General features: G+C 44.4%; 1 protein-coding gene across 4 annotated transcripts in view; it reads left to right on the forward strand.

Moving 5' to 3' along the window:
* Pcsk6 (proprotein convertase subtilisin/kexin type 6) overlaps positions 1-23467 on the forward strand; it is a 188192-nt gene that overhangs the window by 72961 nt on the left and 91764 nt on the right. For all 4 annotated transcript variants that reach the window (XM_021166293.2, XM_021166292.1, XM_029479538.1 and 1 more), the window contains exon 7: positions 18668-18840. In XM_021166293.2, coding sequence (XP_021021952.1) covers positions 18668-18840 — 173 coding nt within the window. The remainder of the gene's footprint in view (positions 1-18667; positions 18841-23467) is intronic.

The following is a 23467-nucleotide window of genomic DNA, read 5'->3' on the forward strand; positions in this document are numbered from 1 at the left end:
ACCCACAGTGACACACCCATTCCAACCAGGTCACACCTATTCCAACAAGGCCACACCTTCAGATGGTGCCACTCCCTGGTCCAAGGATATACAAACCATTACACACCTTATAGCTCACTGAGGTGCCTTCCTGTATTAAAATCTGCTTCTCTGTTTGCTTTGAGTTAGACGGTTCTTGCTATCCCTTCTTTTTACTGCATCCGGTCTATTCTTAATCCCATGCTATTAAAAGTGTTGGCTATTGTATTTTTCTGCCTTAAGTTTTCAGTTTGCTCTATCTTATTTGTAACCATCTCTAAATCTTCCCCGAGGCTCCCATAACTTCACTGTGTAAGTATCTTTTATCATAAACACCCCTGCGTGGCAGTCAGTTACTGCAGAGTCTTTTGTACGAAGTCCAGTAGCCCAGTCATTTTTATGTCCCTAATGATTAATTCTGCTCTTTACAGTGGCTCACATATTCTTCTACTTTGCACGTCTAGTTATTTTTATTGTATCATTATATAGTAAAATTTATTATATAATAAAAATAATCTATACTGTAGAATTTGGAGCCTGTTGATTTTTTTTCTGGATGCTGTAAAATGTTGTTATAGCAATAATATACTTTTGAATTTTGAAAGACTTATTCATCATTTCACAGACTTCTTTGCCAGTCACATAGCTTTTGCTCTTGTAGCATAACTTTTGGTATTTCGGTGGAAACTTGCAGTCCTGGGATGCAGAGTGCCCGAGACATCTGCGTAGCTTGTTCAGGCTTGTGCCTGATGTCTTCCTCCTAGAGTTTTTTAAAAGAACATTGCCTAGACACATGTTCAGGGCTCTGTCAGAGGAGTGAGTGAGCATTATGCTTTTCCTGGATCCTTTCTCAGATTCTTCTCTCAGCTTCTTGAAATCTGTGTCCTGTCACAATTGACTTCAACAGAGAGCCTGTCTCAGAAATCCATCTAAACTTGGACACCCAAGATAATGCTTTCCTTTAAGCCCGTAAATTCCTATCTATCTCTGCCCTCTTCTGGTTGCTTTCTTTTTTTTTTTTTTAGATTTATTTATTTTTTATATGTAAGTACACTGTCACTGTCTTCAGACACTCCAGAAGAGGGAGTCAGATCTCATTAAAGATGGTTGTGAGCCACCACGTGGTTGCTGGGATTTGAACTCCGGACCTTTGGAAGAGCAGAAGGGTACTCTTACCCACTGAGCCATCTCACCAGCCCCCTCTGGTTGCTTTCTGATGCCCTTAAAAATGTATGTTTCCCAGGGTCTGTAATTATTATCTGTGAAGAGGTGGCCTGCTGTGAGCTCCTCTACCCTTACTGAAACTACAACTTAGAATTCATTCATACACACATACATATATACACACATATATGCATATATACATATATGATATGTGTGTATATAATATATATATATGTATGTATATTATATATTTTTAAGCTAGTAGAGTTCACATTTGTTAGCCTTTGCCACATGACAACCATCCCAAACTAAGATTTCTTAAGCAGCAACCATCTCTCATTTAGCAGAACATGGCTACACCAAGTGGTTCAGGCTCAGAGTCACTCTTCAAGGTGAAGTTAGGTAGTTGGCTGTGTTTGAGATCTGACCGCTTTACTGAGGATCCTCTCTCAAGAAGGGCTGCATATGACTGCTGGTGAGAGTCCTTAACTCCTTGGCAGCTGTGGGATGGGGCACTGGTTTCTCAAAATACCTATCTTTCTTCATGATGGCTTGAGTGTCCCTATAGCATGGGAACTAATTCCCCCAAGTCCCATGATTCAAGAAAGAATTAACCATCTTGCTACAGTGTCTTTTTTAAAAAACTTTTATTGATTCTTTGTGAGTTTTACATCATGAGGTTTCAATATCTTTTATGATCTAGTCCCAGAGGTTACAGACCATCTCTGCAGCCATATTCTGCTTATTAGAAGTGCATCACTACATCCCCCAAAAGATAGGAATTTGGTTGCACCTTTTGAAGAGAAAAATGACATAGTTTAAAATCACCACAGATGGGCTTCTAAAAAACAAAAACAAAAACGAGAAAAGCCTACCTGTTTAATCAAAGGTAGTAAATTTTAACAACTTTCTTTGTTAAAATTGTAAGATTTTTGCAAGTTTTAGCACATAAAAATAACTAAAGGAAATAGTGGATTTATCCAAATTATCTTAGGAAACAAATTCTTCCTGTCACCAGCAGCACCCTGGCCATATTGGCATTAGGTCTCCCACCTATGTTCAGGATAGATTAATATGCCAAGGACCAACAGAGACATTATTTTCAGAGTGGGGAACCGATGGTACATTTAATCAGCAGTCTTTGATGTATTTCATTTCAGAAGATTTTAATTTTTTATTAAGGTCTTGAGGTACACATAGATTACTTGTGTTCTTTTTCTGTGTGTAACATTTCAATAAAAACCTGATGAAATTTTTATAATGCCAAATTTGTTTATCCTCCTTTTATGATGCTGGAGTTTGGGATCTAGCTTAAGAAAAGCCCATGAAAAATAAAATTGTTTCTCTTGTGTTTCCTCTGGAAAAGTAGTTTTAGGACAATAATTTATCCAAGAGCTTTAATGGAGTTATCTTTTATGTGTGCCTCTTGATTCCTATGGAATGTTTTTTTTTCTGTGAATATTGAGTAGGATGGAGAACCTGCCCCAGCCCCTCTCGGATTCTTTTTCAGCTTGAATGTACACACTGTCTTTTCCCACCCTGCATCCTCTGTGTACACAGGCTCCTCCCTGATACTTCATTAGTCTGAGTTCTATCAATGCCATCATTATTGTTTAGATAGTTTGGTTTTTTTTCTGATAACTAACAGATTGAATTTTCTCTTATAGTATTCTTTTTTCAAAAATGTCCTGACTAGTCTTCTCTCAGCTGGACTGGAAAGTTTTCCTGTCAATGAAAATTCCTTTTTGGGGTTTTGATTGGCATTGCATGTAAAAGTATAGATTAATTTGGGGGAGAATTGACATCCTTACAATAATGAGTCTTTCCACCCTGGAGCATCATGGTATGTAACTATATTTTTAGGTTTTTTTTTTTTCAAAGCTTCTCTTAAGCTTTATCACTTTCTCCATACAAAGCTTTCCTACGTAATTAGAGTTATGTCTAGGTTGATATTTAGTATATATTTATAATATTTATAATATAATATTTATAATCAGTCATTGCTGAAGTGGACATAGGAAAGGCAGTGTGTTTGTCCCCGGCTGTCTTGTTTGGATGCTGTTGGTGCTATGTGCTTTTATGGCTTTTTTGTATGTAAGTAGCAGCCATGTGTGAGACAGTGGTGGGCGGCCTCTAACATTGGTGACTCATTTCTTTCTTACACCTTAAGTAGGTAACTATGGACTCCTGATAATGACTAAATGGTCGTGGTTTATGGGTGCTGTTGTTGTGTTTCATGCATGCAGAAATAGTATTAAACCGTTTGTGGCTGTCTTTTTGTTCATTTCTGGTTGTTGGCCTTTATCAAATTGAAACAACTGTATTTTATTCCTGGATTTCTGAGCGTTTTGATGAGGAGTGGATATTGGGTTTTGTCAGATGTTCCTTTAAAGGGCATCTGCAGAGATGATTATATTCTTTTTCACACACATGTGCCATTTGGTCTGTGTAATGTAATAAATCATATTCATGTATTTATTTCTTTCCTTCTTAGAATTAAATTCTGTTTGATCCCAAGTATTGTTCCTTCTTATCATCCCAAATTACTGCTCCATTCAGCTGTTGATAGTTTGTGTGTGTGTGTTTGTGTCGGTTTGTGGGATAGATTAGACCATGGTTCCTGCTTGGGTGTCACTAGGGGTGGCCTAGTGGCATGTGTCTGGGAACTGCTCTGAAGCAGTTGCCTTACCAGGGCCCTGGCCTGGTCTGGGAATAGCTGTGGGTCTGACTAGTCATTCTTCATGGTCACTGTCTATATGGGCTTTTTAGTCTCCTTGAGGAAAGTTTGGTAATTAGATTTTTTTCTGCAAAATCACTCATTTCTCTGGAGGTTCAAGTCTGACATGATACCATGTTCTCAGAATTTAAAGGTACTTTTCTATATTTATAGTTGTTGCTCCCAGTTTTATTCATGATATCTGTTTTTCCCCTGGATCAGTGAAAAATTGTTTTTTTTTCTCCTTTAAAGAGGCTTTCTTTAGAGAATTACGATTTTTATTAAACATTTTTAATTGTTTATAAATCATTTTTTATTATTTCTTCCATTTCTATCTTTTCTTGTTTGGTAATTCCTTTATCTTAGCTTTACTATTGTTTGTTCCTAGCTCCTGGAGGAACACTTGATAACTGTTTAACTACAGGCTCGTCTATGTCCTAATGAATGAATGAATGAATGCCATCAATATGTTCTCCCTAACCTGTCACTAGCTTAATTGTACTGTGCTGTTATTGCTATTTATTTCTGAATACTTTTTACTTATTATTTTTATTTTGTGTGTGTGTGTGTGATATTGTGGGGCTGTACTATTGCACTCTTGTCGGGTCCAGAGGATGGACACTTGACACTGACGAGTCAGCTATTCTCTGTTGTGAGTCCCTGGGATTGAACTCGGGTTTTCAGGCTTGGCAGCAGGCGCTTCCACTGGGCTTCCACTGAGCCATCCTACCACCCCATTTCTGAATACTTTTAAATTTCAGCTTGATTTTTCTCTTTAATCCTAGAGTTATTTAGAAGAGACTTAGAAAACTATCTAACTGGATAAATCCTTCTGGTTCTGTTTCTGGTGTTTAGCTCTTGCATTAGGGCTCACAAAACTCTCAGAGTGGCCTGTGTGGCTGCCTGCCAGCTTCCTTTGGTGTGAAGACACTTGTGTTTGATCTGTGCCTCACAGTATTTTGTTTTTAACTTAATTCACAAAGTAAAGGATTTTATGTAAGGAAGAATATGTGATTGGGCTTACTCTTGAAAAACTTGAAGCTTTAGCCACTTACGGTCTCACCCATCATGGTCACAGACACCGGCAGCTGCATGGTGGCCCTTCCTAACCCAAGGGAGTGTTCTCTAACCTATGTCATGGTCTTGTTAATAACTGGATACTTTGTCCCCTTATCTTGCCTTCCAGGTGCCTGTAGACATCTACATTTGTAACTAGTGTGTTTGATCCATCTAATGAAACATTTCTAGAGACTAAAATTAATTTAACAGTTTCATATGCATATATATGTATATATATAATACATCCTGATTAATCTCATATATGTATATTATTAATATATATTATTATATATAAATAATACATTTAATATATGGTAATATATATTAAATTTGCTGACAATTATATATAATATACATACATGTATATATGCATATATATATATATATTTGTCAACAAATTTAATTTACTAAAAACATAAGTCTCTGAAATGTTTCATTAGATGGATCAAGCAGGCTGGTAATAAGTTATATAGCCAGTGCCTTCTTGTTCACTTCACCCTCCATCTCTCTCACACTCCTCCCTACAAATCCATTTCCCACATTCATGTCTTTTGGTTTTGTTCCTTAGTTTATTGAATTTAACCAGGGACATCTCTATGATCATGAGTTTGTAACAACCCACTGGCAACAGTGACTCCCCTCTCCGGATGTTTCAGTAGCCAGTAGCTCAGCAGGGAGGGGTAGGATCCCGTGGGCTCCTCCCATATCCATGACAATTGACCAGGGCAGTGTTGTACCAACTCATCGGTGGTAACACTATCCACTCTGAGTTTGTGATTATTATAATAGCTGCCTGATACAGGGATTTTAAATTCAAATTCAAGTCTCAAAACTGTATCCCTTAGTCTTTACCATTCAGTGTTGCTGATAAACGATCTCTCTTTGAGTCTAGCCTTTAATGTCTGGGCCATCCCCCCAGCCTGATAAACGATCTCTCTATCTTCTGTCCCTTCCTCCACTTTGGATGTTACCTTCTATGATGTTAGTATAGTTACTCAGCTCTCCTTTCATGGTTAATTCGATGGTCTATTTTTCCCATCATTTCATTTCGAACCTGCCTGGATTAGTTATATTTATATATGTAGAGAAAGAATATATATCCAAGCGTGGATTTTTAAACCCACACTACCAATCTCTGACCATGAATTACCTTATTTTGAGCACTTTATACTTAATGTCATTATTGATATGTTACTGGTATGTTATTGATCTGTTAGGGCTTAAGTCTGACACTTTATCTTTAATTTTTAAAACTATATCTATATGTCTTTGTGTGGATTTGTACATGCAGTACAGTACTCCTGTAGTTTGAAAAAGGTTGTCAAATTTCTTGGAGCTGGCGTTCCAGAATGTTGTAAGCCTCCTGATGTGGCTGCTGGCAACTGAACTCAGCTTGTCTACAGCAGCGGAACTTGCTCTTAATCGCTGCTCACTCCATGCTTGACATGTAATATCTTGCTTCCTGTAATTTTATTTGTCTTTCTCCTTTGTCTTCCTGAAGGGTGATTAGGTGCTGCTTATATTCCAATTTGATTTATCTATGGCCTGCTTTACTGTATAAAATGCATGTAACTGCTCAGACTATGAATAATTAATTAACTATCTAAGGCCCCTCACCTTCCTTTACACCTCACTCTTCTCCCCCTGTGTAATATTTATAACGGCCTTAACATACAGATATTAGAACCACCAGACAGCGTTGTGCCTCAGCTGTCAACTGTGATACAGAAAAGTCACGAGGAGCCCTGCTCAGCAAGTCTGTAATTTTGTATCTCTTTTAATATTTGGATAGACCTTAGCTTTTACTTTGAGCACCTTTCCGGCCCTCCCTTTTATGGGCTCTGGTGAGATCGATATGAGATCTTTGCTGTAGTTCTTTTCCTTCGCCTGTGGGCCTCACAGTCCATGCTTTTCTCCCTTCCTGCCTTGCATTTACTGAGCTTGTCATTTTGATGATAGTGCCTTCCATCTTCTGTCTCTCTGCTGATAATCTCCACTTGTTCGTTCATGTGTTGTCATTTGTGTCAAGCGTGCTTGTGTCGAGATTGCTGGCTGACACTCTCACCATGGCCTCTTGTCAGTCTGTTCCTCCACTGTAGCATTCTTTTACTGCTGCATCATTGCCGTACTTGGTGTGATGGGCGATTTTCATTAGAAAGCTGTGCATTTTGTGTTGAGACTCTGAGTCTTGCTTAAGCCTCCCACCTTAGCTTTCTCTGTGCCATAGTTCCAGCAGGGAGGGCTACTGCCCCACTAGGGCACATGTGTGTGAGCATCTATGTTCTTCCCCATCCATCCTGGGCATGATGGGAACGCTATCTCTGTGTGTATTCAGTTATATCACTGGGGGGGGGGAGGGGTATCTCATTACTGTGACCACTCCTCACCACATCTAATACAACTCCAGGGAAGAACTGGGGGAGGGGGAAGCACCTGGATGCTGCCTGGCAGGGGGTCAACAATGGACTTCTCATGCCTGCATGACTTCATGAGAAGAGCCCTTCTTGTGACTGGAATGATAGAGCTCCTGCTTTCCTCTTACTGCTTTCTGACACCACTGGGCTTAGGGTGGGGGGTCTTGTTACTTTTTCACAGGGGTGGAGGTCCAGGCTGACCACCCAACTTTGTGGGCTGGTACTGAAACTTCCCTGTGCTGTTGGCTGAGGTTGGGTGGTTGTTTATAAACATTTCCTGTTGGATTCCTAGGCTGCCCTTTTTCCTGCTGCTTACACTGGATAAACGAAGTTTTTGTCGTCCCCCCCCCCCCCACTTCTTTTTTCCTTCTGTGTATTTCCAGTGATATTTCTGGGTTGCCATCATCTTCACCTTTAGCTCTGGAATAAATGAGATTAAAAAAGAAGACAGCAAACTGAATGTGGTAATGTGTGCCTCTAATCCTAGCACTTAAGAAGCTAGGGCTGGAGGATGGAGAGTTCAAGGCCAGCCTGAGACTCATAGCAATGTCAGTGGCAGCAGTGATCAAGACACTGTTCCACACTGTCACCCAAGAAGGCAAGGGAGTCCTTTTTCATAATATAGGAAGTAAATGTGAGATTGTACTGTCCTGAACTCAGGGGACATATGGCCACCAGTGTCTCCAAAGCTGTCACACACAACTTCAGCTTCTTCATAGATGGCCAGGCTGAAGAAAGGATTTTCAGGACAAGCTAATGTGGAAAGTTTATTAAAAATAGAAAGGCTCCTGGGGAAAGAATCAGCAAACCTGAAAGCAGGTATAGGCTCTTAGGGAAGGGTTGTCCTGTGTGAGCCTGGTTGTCGATTCTCAAGGGAGAGCTGCCTTTAAGCAGCTGAGCAGTCGAGTTGTGCACTATTTTGGTGGTTCCCATGTTACATCTTCAGGGGATGCTAAGATTTTTTTTTTTCTGTTCTTTTTGGATTAACCAGAAGCCACTAGGTGAAGATATGACATTTTACTCGAAGGGGGTTTCTAATGAGATTCCTACAAAATTGTGGGATTTACAGTTGGGAAGGAAGAAAAAAAGCTTTAAACAAATTCTGTGAACTGTGTTGGTATTCTCGAGTCTCAGCTGGTGAAAGCTTCATGCAGATGCCAAGGGTGAGGAGGAGTGTTAGAATCCAGACCACAGCTACTGTAAGGACACTGAAAGCCCCACCTTTCCTTGCTCTTGCCATCATGTGCCTGTGGGTTTCCATCTTTCTATCCTGCCCCAGAAAGACTCTGTCACAAAACAACAAAACAAAATAAACCACAGACCACATCCACAAAAGATATGATGGGGCTTGAGCAATGGCTCTGGGGTTAAGAGCACTGGCTGCTCTTCCAGAGGACCCAGGTTTGATTCCCAGCACCTACATGGTGGCTCACAACCATCTCTAAGTCCAGTCCTGTTGGGGCACAATGCCCTCTTCTCAGTTCTGGAGGCACTGCATGCACAAAGTACACAGATAGACAGACAGACATGCAAGCAAAACACCCACACACATGTGTTACAAGGAAGAAGAGACAAAAAGGTGGAGGGTGGGATGGGGAAGACCCAAGATCTCACTACCATGTAGTGATCTTAACAGAAGAAGATCAGAATCAGCCTGCCTGCCTCTCTGCCTCTCTCCTGTTTCTTGTACCCTCTTCAGGGTTTGGCTTTTTGAAGTAGGAAGAATGGAGTGAATTGTAGCTTTCCCATCTTCCTGGAATCAGGAGAGCTCTAGTGATTCTTAACAGATACTACTACGTGTGGCATCTTGCATGGTTTTGTGCATACTGACACTTATGTTGGAGCCCCCAACCCCCACCCCCCCACCCCACCCCCTGCCTGCATTCACCCTCTTATCCCATCTTTGGAGACAGAACCCTGCTGTGCTGCCTGTGCTGGCTCCAGATTCTCCATCCTTCATCCCTGGGCTCAGCAATGCTTGGATTGCAGGCATGAGCCATGACATCTTGACCATGACCGTGTTACTTTTCAATTCGACGTTTGGATTTCTTCAGATATTTGCTGGGTTTGGTTGCACACTCAGAATTATGCCTATAAATTTCTTGTCTCTGAGTGATCATCAGTCACCTGGCAGGTACTGGCCCTGTCCCTTTGGAAGGGTACTTACTGGGTGGGCTGTCTAATCTCAGGATACCATCCCTTCTCTCTGACCTACCATCATCTCTCACTTGGTTCATCTCAGAATGACTCCTGTGCTGCTCCTCGCTCTCCTGCAGGTAGGCAGCGATTCCCGGGGATGCTTGGGTAGGATCCCTGCTGACCTGGCACCCGGCCTTGTGGAACTGCTCCCCTCCAAGCAGACTTGCTCCAGGGCACTTTCTCCTGCCACTCGAATCTCATCTCTGTGCTCTGTTCTGAGGAATGTCTTGAGTGACTGTTCCAGATTTGTTCTTTTCCTTCTTTTGTTTGAAGTCCTGGAAATTTGGACCCTGAGGGGAGGGAGGTAGGCTGTGTGTTCTTCACTTCCTTGCTTCAGCCCCCTTAGGATATCTTTTTATTAGTACAACAGCAACAGCCACTGCTGACTGCTGTGAGTTGTGACTGCGGCACTAAGTTGTGTCTGTACATCTGATCCTCAGCAGGATTGTGTGAACTGGTGTCATCGTGGTCATGTCACACAGCCAGAAACAGAACTGAGCGGGGAGGTGACTTGCCACCTCCAGGGTCAGGTAGCTGCTAAGAGGCAGAGCATAGGTAAGCACAGGCCTGCTGACCTGAAGGCTGGCTTGTGCCTTTTCTAGCCTAGCTCTCTGGTGCCAGGGCATTGCAATGACCCTGAAGTCAGTTGCCACTGAGCCACTTAACGTTTCTCTTCTCTCTTGCTTGTGAGCCTTCCTTTTAAGTTCCATTTTACAAATTGTTCATTTTATTTTAAAATAACCTGGCACACTCAGAGGCCTCCTCCTCGGCTTGCTGTTTGTTTTGTTTGGCGATGCTGCTCGTCTCTCGTTGCACCTGCTGTCGGCTGGCTGCACTCTGCATTCAGCATCCTGTGAGTCGGTGCTTCTCAGCCTTCCTGATGCCCCGACCCTTTAATACATAACACACAGTCCTGTGCGTTGCGGTGACTCCCTAACGATAAAATTATTTTGTTGCTACTTCATAACTGTAATTTTGCTACTGTTATGAATTGTGATATAAATATCTGTGTTTTCTGATGGTCTTAGGTAATCCCTGTCCGCAAAAGGGGTCACAACCCACAGGTTCAGAACTGTGGGTCTGACAGAAGCTCTCTGGGGACACAGATGTAGAGGCCTAAGCTGACCTTGCTGTCAGGAATGCTCAGTAGTGTGGGATAGCCTTTGGCCAGTAGCTAGCCTGTGCTCTTGTTTAATGTGATGCAGGAAAGAGGGTTACCCTGAGGTACAGAGATCAGGGTCCCCTGCTTCTAAGAAACACCATTATCTGGAGGAACTCCTGGCTCCCCCAGGCCGCTCAGGAGATGGTGGCTCAAGGAGGCAGAGCAGGAGAGGAACCCAGGACCCCGAGTTTGATGGGCATTTGGAGCAGTGTCCCCTGCTCGGCCTCCCTGACTGTAGGCAGCTTCTCCTGTCTTTACTTGTCCTCTGGGAAGGAAAAGCCAACAGCAGCAGACATTTCTGTTGGCGTTTTCACCCTAGGCTTTGATTTGGTAACTAAATCATGGTTTGTTTTCTCCTTTCATAAACACAAAAATGTTAAGTACATAACAACTAAATTAATCTGTGCCCATAAATTGGTTAATTATGTTAATTTTGAGTCACAGAATTCTGGCTCATTAGCGCCTCCGTTAAGCAGTTGATGCTCGTGAGCATTTTAAGGCAGCTGTTTAAGCTCCAAGTTAATCTTCAAAGCAGAAGGATTTACAATGCACAGGAGGCCTGGGAGATTTGGTGACTGTGAGAGGCAGTGCTGTCAAGGAAGAGGGGTCCCCACTTCCCTGTCCCTCATCCCCCACATCATGTCTAAAGTGCTTGCCTGCTGGGCCTGGAAGTTCCTAGGAAAGTCCTGAGCTCCTGGGAAGGGGAAGTTCGACACCCTGGTGACCACACCCTCCCCAGGAGGACAAGGTGAGCCTGGCTCCTGATATCTTGGGCTGCCCAGGTCAGAATTCTAGAGATAATCCCCCAAACTCTGAGGAGGCCCTTCCTTCCTGCTGGCCCTGAGAAGGATGGACTAAAACAGTCTAGCAGTTCCTCAGGCTTATGACCGGCTCCAGGGCAATCTCCCTCCCTTCATGGCTGTTCAATGTCTTACATTCACTACCCGCTTGCCTTCTTCAGAGGCCAGCTCCGGGCATGAGTTGGCTTTCTCCTTCTCAGCTACACACCCTCTTGCGTTGCTGTTCTTGCCTGTGGTGTAGATATGTGAGTGTCCCGTGTGTCCCCGAATCTTGATGTCTGCCCTGTATCCCAAGCGTTCAGCTCTTTGCTGAATTCCCAAGTCACTAGAAAATTCACTTGTGATCCTTTCCTGTTCCCCATGTCTGGGGACTATGTAAGAGTCAGGGCAGGCGTCACCTTCCTGGACCAGTGTTTCCCAGTCTGTGGGTCACAACCCCTTTGAGAGTTGTATGTTAGATATTTACATTATGATTCATAACAGTAGCAAAATTACAGGTAGGGAGTAACAATGGTTATGGGTCACCACAACAGGAGGAACTGTATTAAAGGGTTGCAGCATTGGGAAGGTTGAGAACCTCGGCTCTAGACAATAGCTGTATGACTTTTCTACCCTTCTGTCTTCCTTTGAGACATCAACAAGACCCGATTATCAAAAGGGAGTATGGTTTTCATTATTACTTAGGTTTGGCAAGGCCATCTGACGAGCAGATGACTGCCACTAATTGAAAAGGTAGCATGTGACTCAGAGCTCCCAAGAGGACAGGCTGCATCACACCATGCTGGGCCTCCTGGGGAAGCGCCAAGGTCGGTCAGGAGTCAGGCAAGCAAGGGAAGCAGAGGGTTCACTGCTGTTTCCATAGGAAGGCAAGGTGAGGTATGGAGAGCGGGCTTGCTACTGCCAGCAGCAGAACTGGCTACTTTAGATGACTTCAGCAGAATAGCAAATGTCCCTAGTCATTTGCTAACTGCCCTCCCCTGGTCAGATTCTGAGGACACAGTAAGGGAGCCACCCAGGTAGAGACTGGTTTCCATGTGGAATATAGACTTTTCCATGCAAGTCATTAACTATGCCTAGAAATTAGTCAAGGCTGAAGAGGAAAGTCTCTTCGGGGTTAAGACCCCCAAGTGTCAGTGCATTACGAGATGGAGCTAACATGAGAACCTGCTCTGTCGAAGCCTTATCTTGGCGGTTCAGTTATGAAGCCCATGGGCACATGCACATGGCTATGGCTACCTCTCACTGGGAAGACATGGAATGCTGTGTTATGAGATCTAACATAGGAGGCTGGAAGAGACTGGCTTTATGTTGACCTACCATAGTCTCTATTGGGATAATGGCAGAATATAGGTTTGTCTTAACCTCAGCTCCCAAGGTCCTGGAAAAAGGCATATTTAGAGATTAACGAACTGGAATCTAAGGGGATTATGAGACTTGACAGTTTTGCAGATTTGTGGACATTAAGAAACTGTCTTTATTTTATGTGTATGAGTGTTTTGCATGCGTGTGTGCATACACACCATGTGTGTGCCTAGTGCCCATGGGGGAAAGAAGAGGGCAGCAGATCCTTTATGAGAGGAACCACAAGCAGTTGTGGGCCAACGTGAGGGTCCTGGGAACCAAACATAGGTTTTCTGTGAGGGCAGCCAGTGCTCTTAACTGTTGCGCCATCTCTCCAGCCCCATTGTGGCCTTGTAAACAACTGCTGAAACCTTGCATGCATGGCTGCCGATGGAATAGAATAAACTGTGGTTTCGCTGGAAAACAGACAAACAAACAAGCATTTCTCTGTGGATTTACTGAAATGAACTGAGGATTAATGAGTTGGATTTGTTGAGGAGAACTATTTGTCACACACAGGAAGCTACAATCTCATTTTCCTTGACGCTGTTCATTGCTCTTGCATTGCCACTTACCTGCTAAAGGCAAAATACATTACTGCTCAATAAACCTAAGTGGCCTGGCAGGGCAGCTCCCCTGCCTTCCTCCAAACGGTAACAGGCAGGCAAGATGGCCAACTTCTCCTATAAGACAAGTGTGTGTACACCTTGTGCACATGTGTGTGCATGTGCACACGTGTGTGTTTTTGTGGTTCGCATATTATGTGTTTGTCTCTGTGTGTGTGTCTCTGTGTGTGTCTGTATGTGTGTCTCTGTCTCTCTGTGTGTAAATGTGCACACACATGTGTGTATTTGTCTGTGTGTGTTCTTTCTCTTCCTTCTCACATTGAGTTCCCTCAGAAAATAGTTTGAAGGGCAAATGCTGCATCTTGTGCTCTTCACAGAAAGAACCAGCAGTGTGTTTCTGTGTTTGCCTTGCCTTACACAAGCCCACTCTTCAGACAGTCACGATATAAATCAGAAACAGGGAAGAAAGGTGAATCACTAAAGAAAACTGGTGTTTTCTTTAACTTTTACTAAGAGACTTGTAAAATCAGTTTCAGTCAGGTTTTCCCAGGACGTTTCAACTATTAGGTTTTGTCAACCTAATAGGATTGTATACATTACTGAAAGGAGGAAGGCCTGTCCAGTGGCCCACGGGATGGACTTGTTGGAACCCCTAGAATTATCCTGTGGAGAGTGCATCTCCTTTCCCACTGAGACACAAACACACCAGGTTCAACACCTTACCTGTCTGTCTACTCCTCCACCTGGGACCCACAGACTAGCCACCAGAGTGGATAGGACAACCATGTTTATTTCCCATGCGGTCACTCGCCCTGATCCCATCCACAGGAAAGCAACCCAGTGGCAAGTTAACAACAGGAGTGAATTTGCTATCCAAATGACTTGTCCAGATTATTTTTGTCCCCAACAATTTATAGTAAATGAGCCTTTCTTTTTTTTTTTTTTGATTAGAGAAATGATGGCTTTTTTCCCCTCTCCTTGGTATTTGCAGAGAGCCATTCACATTAGGATCTAATGTTGAATAGCAGGTTCCTACTGAAAATATCCACCCCCCCCTTTTTTTTCCTCTTGGCAACTGTCAGTGCTGGGGAAATCCCAGTGCTCAGTGCTTACTTCTCACACGCCAGTCAGCCTTCTTCGAGATGGAGAACGGCCTGAGAGCCATTGGGGGAGGCATTCTGCTTGTGTGCTTTCATATAGTTTTGGGTGTCTCCTGGCATCCTCTTCTTCACATTTAGAAATAAGCGCCTCACCATCTATAACTAGTATGAAAAGTCTTAGAATAGCAGGTTCAGTTTCAGCATCGGAACCACAGAATGGGCTTTGGCCACCCACGTGACCAGCCAATTCTCTTACCCGTCTGCTGCTAACTTTAAAGGCATAAGAAACACGGCTCCATTTATGGGAACCAGGGCATATTGGGCCATTTTTCCATTCCTGTAACAAAATGTGTGAGTCTGGATAACTTGCGAACAGGGATTTTCTTTAGCTCCCAGTTTTGAAAGCTTGCAGTTCAACCAGCACGGTGCTGACTCTGGTGGGGTTCCCCTTGGCTAGAACACATGGTGGCAGATAGACTCAGAGCAGGAGCATTTGCAACAGGAAGAGACCTCAGGATGTCCTGCAGCCTGAGCCTGACTTTTTTTTTTAAATTAATCTGACAATGATTTCAGAATTCCCATACCCTCAGAGCAATTGTTTCCAGTTAAGCCTGGTGTCCTACATAAACATGAGGCCAGGTTACTGTACCTCAGAGCAGCCCTCCTGCCCCGACTTCAGTGCTAGCTACGCTATGCAGCCTCCCAAGGCTCCCCCTCAGTGATGCCTGCATTGATGCCCACCTTGCTCATGACATGGGAACTCTGGAGCTAAGGGTATAGAGAAAGCCTGAGAGCAACAGTTCTCGACCTTCCTAATGCTGTGACCCTTTAACACAGTTCCTCATGTGTGGCAACACCCAAATTATTGTGTGGGGACTGTAAAATTATTTCATTTCTTCTGTTAGGAATCATACTGTTAATATCTGTATTTTCTGGTGGGCTTAGGCAACCCCTGTGAAAGGGTTGGGCAGCCCCGGTGGTCTCAACGCAAAGGTTGAGACATGTTGCAACAGAGGGGCTTGAACTTTTCTAAAACCTAATTTCCTCTTCTCCCATGCAGCACATCCCCACCAGCGCCTCCCCCTTCCTCCTCTCCTCCCAATACCCCTGCCCACCTCCCCTCTCTCTTCTCTCCCAGATCCACTGCTCCTCTGTTTCTCTTTAGAAAAGAGCAGGTTATGAACGTGCCATAACAAGTTACAGTAAGATTAGGCACACAAGCTGGATGCGGCAGCCCCGTAGGAGGGAAAAAGTCCCATGAGGGAGCAAACGAGTTATCGACACCCTCACTCTCACTGTTAGGAATCCCACAAAACTCCCAAGCTGCACAACCATAACAGATAAATAGAGAGCCTGGTGCAGACCCATGCATGCTCCGTAGTTGCTGCCCGTATGAGCCCTTGCTACTAATACTAGGCAAGAAGATATAAGACAAGAACACTGGGGGCACACAGTAGGGCTCTGGGCTCAGAGGCTAGTCATCAGAAGCAGCATGATGCCAGGGTGTCCCATGAGTACTGTGAAGTAGGTCTGCGGTTTAGTTCACATGAGGTGTTTGTCCCTGGGACAGGGGGAGGTCTCTGCTCCTGCTTGAGTTGAGAACCGTCTCCTGACCCCAGGGTGAAGTACTACAGTAGACTCTTCAGCATCCACAGAGACTGGGCCCAGAAACCACAGAGATACCAGTGCTTAGGCTGAAGTCCTTACATCAAAATGGTATAGCATTTGCATAGAAACGGCGCATAGCCTCCTGTACATATGAAATCATCTCTAGATAATCCATAATATAGAAATACTGTGTATAGTTGTTCATTGTTTAGGAAGAAGTGACAAGAAAAAAGTCTTTCCTAGACAGAAACAGTTGGGGTATTTTTCTTTGAGGGGGGGGTGGGGGGTGGTGTCCCAGGTATTTCAACTTTGTTTTTGCTTCAGTCTAGGGGTACAGAACTCACAGACACAGAGATCTACCTTGTCTATCTCTCTATCTGTGAATGAATGTTGGTTGTAGTCAGTTTCAGTTCTTGAAGATCTCCTATGTAGGTGTGGTACAGGTAAGGTACAGAGCCCTTGCATGATGAGGTAAGCCCCAGAGGAAAGGGTACCTGGGCCTGATGTATGTAGGGCCAGAGTGCATGACCGTTAACAGCCTTGCCTTGAAAATACCCCTAATCATATAAGGCGATCACACAAAGTTCAGTTTTTTTTTTAAAAAATTATTTATTTATGTATTTATTTATTTGTTTGCTTGTTTTATGTATGTGAGTACACTGTAGCTATACAGATGGTTGTGAGCCTTCATGTGGTTGTTGGGAATTGAATTTTTAGGACCTCTGCTCTCTCTGGTTGGCCTCGCTCACTCAGTCCCTGCTTGCTCTGGCCCAAAGATTTATTTATTTATTTATTTATTTATTTATTTATTTATTTATTACTATACATAAGTATACTGTAGCTGTCTTCAGACATACCAGAAGAGTGCGTCAGATCTCATTATGGGTGGTTGTGAGCCACCATGTGGTTGCTGGGATTTGAACTCAGGACCTTCGGAAGAGCAGTCAGTGTTCTTACCCACTGAGCCATCTCACCAGCCCCAAAGTTCAGTCTTTAAAAGAGAAAAAATTTGAATGAAAGTGTATGTTTTCGGCAAAGAAAAGTATTAGAAGTGACTGAAGCGCCATCAGAGGTAATTCCTGTGTTTATTAAACTTCCTGCAAAGAGTGTGAGGTCTGCCTTTCTATAAAGTCATAAGTAATTCTAAGATCTAGAGTGTATTTCCATGACAGCATAGCCATTGTACACACAGACCTGGGTCCAACAGGCTCCAGAGACTCTCAGGACTCTCAAGTGTTCCTGGTGGTTAGGGACTGGGTCAGGTGTTTGGTGGTCTCTTCTTCAAGAGTGAGGTAAGAGCCCACATAGATTGTACAGTATCAAGGAAGCGTTATTTAACATCAAAGCTATAGTACAGATTAGGGAAGATACAGTATTGAGACTGGCCAAGGGACTGCAGGATACTCAAGGGCTCTTATTATTATGTGGGGCGGGGCACCTTTTATGGGGCTCAAGTGAAGGAATTGTTCATTACTGAGGGTGCAATGAGTGGTTATTGATCTGGACCGGCAGGCTTAGTTTACTTAGTTTGCTCTCTGCACGTTCATCATATGTACTCTTGAGTATGCACACGTATAAGATGGTAAATAGAAACTTCTCTCTAAAAGTTCATTTAAGGAAATGCTTTTGTCTGACTGCATATGTACCTCCAAACACGCTCAGACCCGATGAGTCATTCTACCCTCAGACCAGAATATATTGGGAATATGTTTGAATAGAAACGGAACAGTTTGATGGTCACTAAAATACTCTAACCAAAAGCACTTTGGGAGGAAAGGGTATCTTTCTCAGGAAAGCCCATCACTGAGGGAAGTCCCGGAAGGAACGCAAGCAGCGCAGGAACCTGAGGGCAGGAATAAGCGGAGGCCATGGAGGAGCGCTGTTCATTGGCTTGCCCAACATGGCCTACTTTCTTATACCCCCCAGGACCACCCACCCAGGGGTGGCATCTCCAACAGTGGACTGAGTCCTCCATTATCAATCTTCAGTCAAGAAAATGGCCTACAGGCTTGTCCATAGGTCATTCTAATGGGGACATTTTCTTAATTGAGGTTTCCTCTTCCAAAAAAACAAAACAAAACAAAACAAAAACAAAAAAAGCCAAAAAACCAAAAACAACCCCCACCCCCCAAAAACCTATAGCTTCTGTCAAATTGATATAAAACTAGCCAGAACAACTGGGTGGTGGTGGTGTATACCTTTAATCCCAGCACTCGGTAAGCAGAGGCAGGCAGATCTTTGATTTGAGGTCAGCCTGTCTACAGAGTGAGTTCTAAGACAGCTAGGGCTACAGAGAAACCCTGTCTCTAAAAACAAACAAAAACTAACAACAAAAAGAAAACTAGCAATACTAGAACCTTCTAGTGTCCTGTTGCCCTACTGTTCTGCTGTCCTGCTGTCCTGTTGTCCTGGTGTAAGCTTCCTGAGGCTCTTGGGCCTTGCAGGCTGCCAGTCCTGTGGTAGCGGCACTGCATACTCAGAATCCCCGGTACTGACTATGAGCTTCCCCCATGCTTTCAGGCATCCGGATGCTGGACGGCGATGTGACCGATGTGGTGGAGGCCAAGTCTCTGGGCATCAGACCCAACTACATTGACATTTACAGCGCCAGTTGGGGACCCGATGATGACGGAAAGACAGTAGATGGACCAGGCCGGCTGGCTAAACAAGCTTTCGAGTATGGCATTAAAAAGGTGTGAGTAACCCAGGGTTACCAGGGAGCACCCAGGGCGGGGTGGGGGTGACTGCACATTTTGAACATTTAAATATCAAAGTTACACCAGCCATGGCCTGAAACAAGACTGGCAGGAAAGCCCTGCAGTGCCAGAATGAAGGAAAAGTATCTCAGGGGCTCTGGGGAGTGGTGTATACTCAGCTGGAAGGGCTTAGCTGGTCCAGGGAGAGCCAGCTTAGCATTCACGGTCCCTGCCTATTCCATTGGAGGCTGAAGAGGCCTGTGTAGGTGGTGGGAAGTGGCTCAATCAGCTCTCCTAGCCTGCTCCTTGGACTATGCAGATGAAACACTGAATGAAGCCTTTTGTCCATCATAGGGTATGCCTAATCTCACTGCATCAGGGAGCCATCCCCTAGACACCCCCACCCTCACCACCAGCAGACTGCCCAACAGTTACAGTTTCAGAGGCAAGCCATAGAGAACATCCAAGAGGTTGACTACCTTCTGATCCGAGGAAGCTGGAAGGCTCATCTCAGGAGACCTGCCCCCAAGCCCTGCTGTTATCACCCACTGTCAGTGTAGAGGGGTGGTGGAGGACTCAGGGAAGATGAGATTGGGAAGGGGTCGCAGGAGATGAACCAACACCAGTTCTTACAAGCCGGGTGGGAAAACAGATTGCTGGGTGAGGACAGTTTCTTAGAGCAGTCAGGCACAGTTGTGGTCAGCATCCAGGAAGCTGTGGGTTGCCCACTGGGCCCCAGCCCACAGTATAGGGGTGGCTAACGAATGCTGGCAGGGGTGTGTGTATGGGGGTGGGTTGTCTATCAGGAAGCCCAGGTGTTTCTGATTCCTGTGGGAAACAGGAAAGGGAAGGGTGCAGGGATTGAGCCCATTTTATTGTTTATATAATTTAAAGCAGTTTTTCAAGTTTTTATTATACCCATTCACAGCAGTTCAGATACAGTTAATAGTTAATAAGTATATCCAAAAGTACCAGAAGAGTACACTGCAAGCAGGTTGTCTGTTTCCCTCTGCCCTGCAAGTCTGCTCCAAAGAATCAATCTCTCTCTCCCTCTCTCTCTCTCTTTCTCACTCTCTGTGCCTGTGTTTATGTCTGTGTGTGTATGTTTGTGTATATGAACATGCAAATATTTTTCAATTGTTTCTCACTTATTTTGTTATTTAGTTAAAAGATTTTATTTTTTTATTTTATATGTGTATAAGTGGTTTGCATGTAAGTTTATATTTACCAAACTATGTGCATGCCTAGCACCACAGAGGTCAAAAGAAGGCATTGTATCCCATGGATCTGGAGTTTTAGACACTTGTGAGCCTCAGTGTGGGTGCTGGGGATTGAACCTGGGTCCTCTGCAAGAGCAGAAAGTGCTCTGAGCTGCTAAGCCATCTCTCCAGCCCCTAGGCATTTATTTTTGAGACAGGGTCTTGCTATGTCACCTCTGGTTGGCTGGGATCTCGTTATGTTGACTAAGCAACTCTCAAACTCACAGAGATCTACTTAGCCCTGCCTCCCAAATGCTGGCATTGAAGGCATGTGCCACCACCGTATTTTTTTGAGGTAGAGTCTCTCAGTGGGCTCACTGACCTTGGAGCTGGCTAACTGGCTAGTCTGGCTGACCAGCAAGTCTTTCTCTGTCTCCCCACCACTGCATCACAGATATGGGCCACTCACTCACTGCACCAGCTTCCTCTTTTGTCTTTCTTTTTTCACGTGGTCTCTGGGGATCAAACTTGGGATCTCTTGCTGATGTGACAGACGTCTTCCTGACTGAGCCATCTTCCCGTCCCAGTCTTCTTCAGGACTCTTTTTTTCTGATTGCCATTTGATTTCTTTCTTGGATGGATTGAGTTGGTCGCTGGGTGGTATCTTTTCTATGGCAACAAGAGTTTTGCTAGAACGTCTTGCTTCAGAACATCACCACATCTGACCACATTGCATCCCTGGAGTGCCTTCATTTATCTAAACTTCTCAGTCAAGGGGTATACTACATCTTTACTCCCTGCTAGAAACATCTAGTCTGCACCTCCACTTTACAAGGAAAGCCATCCTCTTTCACTTGGCCACCCAGGGCCCCAATGCCTGAGAAAAGAGCAATCAGAAGCAGAGAGGTGTCCAACTGTCAGAGGAAGGAACATAAAAGAAGCTCAGCATATAGACACAGACAGCACAAGCTCTGTGCCCTCTTACAGAACACAGACTGTTTGTTCTACCCCACCTCTCCAGCAGGACACAGAGGCAGCTTCCAACATCCTGCTGAACACCTGAGCCAACCCATGTGCTGGGCCGTGTGCAGGGCTGTGTGCGGGGCCACGTGCAGGGCTAGGGGAGTGCTGGCAGACTCAGGCGTGACCAAGTAAGCCACCACCCACAAGAGATTGATGAACAAATAAATCACTTGTTTCCATGACTCAACCCCCCTCCCATCATTAGATCACTCAGATCTCAGACCCGATGACAAGGGAAACATCCTAAAAATTAAGCCGAGCTGCAGCTCCGGAGAGGCTGACTTAAGTTGGAGGTCACGTTTCTCTGCACAAAAGGCATAGACTGGAATGGTGTTAATGCTGAACATCTGGCATTTCTATGAGATGCTTTCTAAAGATGTGGCGTGGAGCTCTGCATCCAGGAGAGGAGCGGCCCATTTTCAAGGGGTCACTGCAGTGTGTCTAGGTTTGTATATGGAGCTTGCGCTAGTTGGAGCTACAAAGGAGGGAACTTTGCATACTGAACCCCAAGCAGCAGCTGCTTCATCAGGTTGTCAGGGCAACAGGGATGTGTAAAGGGAGCTACGCAGCCCTCCTCGTTCTTGTCATGCTTCCTTAAAATACAGAGGCCATTTAAATTTTAGTCATTCTGAAGTAAAGTGTGTTATAGGCCTCTTAAATCACAGCTGTCTCAAGATGCCAGGGAGAGCCCTCCAGGAAGAATGGGATGACCTCCAACCCAAGCACATGGCCCCATCTGTTACTCTTCCATGCCACCCCATTGTGACCCGTTAGCTTTTTCTGTAAAATTCGGCCTCATCTTCAGTAGATGATAAGATGGGATGTCGGGTGGCTTTAGAAGCCATGACTGGGCAGTCCTTAAGAAGCCTCACTCGTCCCCTGATTTCCTCTCAGAAAGGGGGATTAAATAGTGTTAAAGAACAGCTGGTCTTGTCCAGGTGACTTGGGCTCACCAGCCCTTAGGAGGGTGCACTCGATAGTCTCTGCCCCCAGGGAAGATACCAGTGCAGTGTGATGGCGTTCAACTTGTGACTTTCCTGAGCAGAAATTCAAGTCTATGGCTAGAGTTGGAACATCCCCTCCAGCGTCTGCAGATACAAGATGGGGAAAGTGACCCTAAGACACCCAGGGCCAGCAAAGGTCTCTCTTACAGCCCAAACCTAGCCATGCTCCCTGTCTCCCTCCACATTCTTTCTAGAAAAACAACAATAAGAAGAGAAAGAGGCTATTGATACTGTGGTGCCTTTGGCAAGCTAAATGGTCAGTCGGTAACTGCGCTATGCCAGATGGGAATGCTAGGATGGAGCAGCAAGGTGTGGGCTGAGGATTCTTACACATGCAGATTTCAGGTCTATCAGCACAGTGCTGCTGGGAGGAGGAGGAGGAGGAAGAGGAGGAGGAGGGGGAGAGGAGGAGGAGGACGAGGAGGAGGAGGAGGAGGAAACTGGAGGAGGTAGGGCCTAGTGGGAGATCCACTGCTCACTGCCACCACACTTTGAGTTGTGGGACTAAGCCCTGAATTCCCATGCGGTAAACAGACTTCCTGTGCTATGAACCTCTATAGTGACATGTCACCAAAGGCCAAATCAAAGGGTATTGCCAGTCATGGGTTGAAGCCTACAAAACTGTGAGCCAAATAAACTTACTGTCTTTGTTTCTTTTTTTTCTTTGTTTCTTTCTTTGCAGCTTGATTTCCCTCAAATGTTTGTTACAGTGCTAGACAGTTAACTGACAGACTACTCACCTGCTAGGCCCGAAGACTAGTTTGTAGTTTGTAGCATGATTCTTTTGTGGTTCAGTGCCCACACATTGAGTCTGGAGCACTATTTTCAGCTGTTCTGTGTATGTCCCGGATAATATGATTGTTGAACTTTGTGAAATAAGAACGTTTTATCAATTGGTTTGCCTTGGGTACAGAATTGAGAGTGACATTATCTTGTAGGTAGGCTCTGGTGGGCTAAATGACCTTTTATTTGGATTTTAGTCACTTTCAACCGGCTCTGATTAGTCTTTTCCAGCAGGTAATTATGGTCTCACCTTGCTTCATGCTGAGGGCACGAAGGCTCTGAGAAAGCCATCATTAGGCCATTGCATCATGATGTAACCTCATGATAGAGGACTTGCACAAACTCTGACGGCACAGAAGCCTTCTCCACACCTAGCTTCCCTGCACCTGTGGGATCCATTGTTGACTGAAGTATCACGACACAGGCATTACCCAATTCTCAGACACACCCGCTTCCTTGTTTTGTGCCTTTCTTTTAAAAGTTAACCTATTTCTTAGAATGTCTTCTTTTAGATGTGTGTGTGTGTGTGTGTGTTAATGTTTTTCCTCCATGAATGTGTATATATATATTACATGCCTGCCTAGTATCTGCAGAGGTCAGAAGATGGCATTAGAT

Source organism: Mus caroli, chromosome 7, assembly GCF_900094665.2.
Source record: "Mus caroli chromosome 7, CAROLI_EIJ_v1.1, whole genome shotgun sequence".
Taxonomy (NCBI): Eukaryota; Metazoa; Chordata; class Mammalia; order Rodentia; family Muridae; genus Mus; species Mus caroli.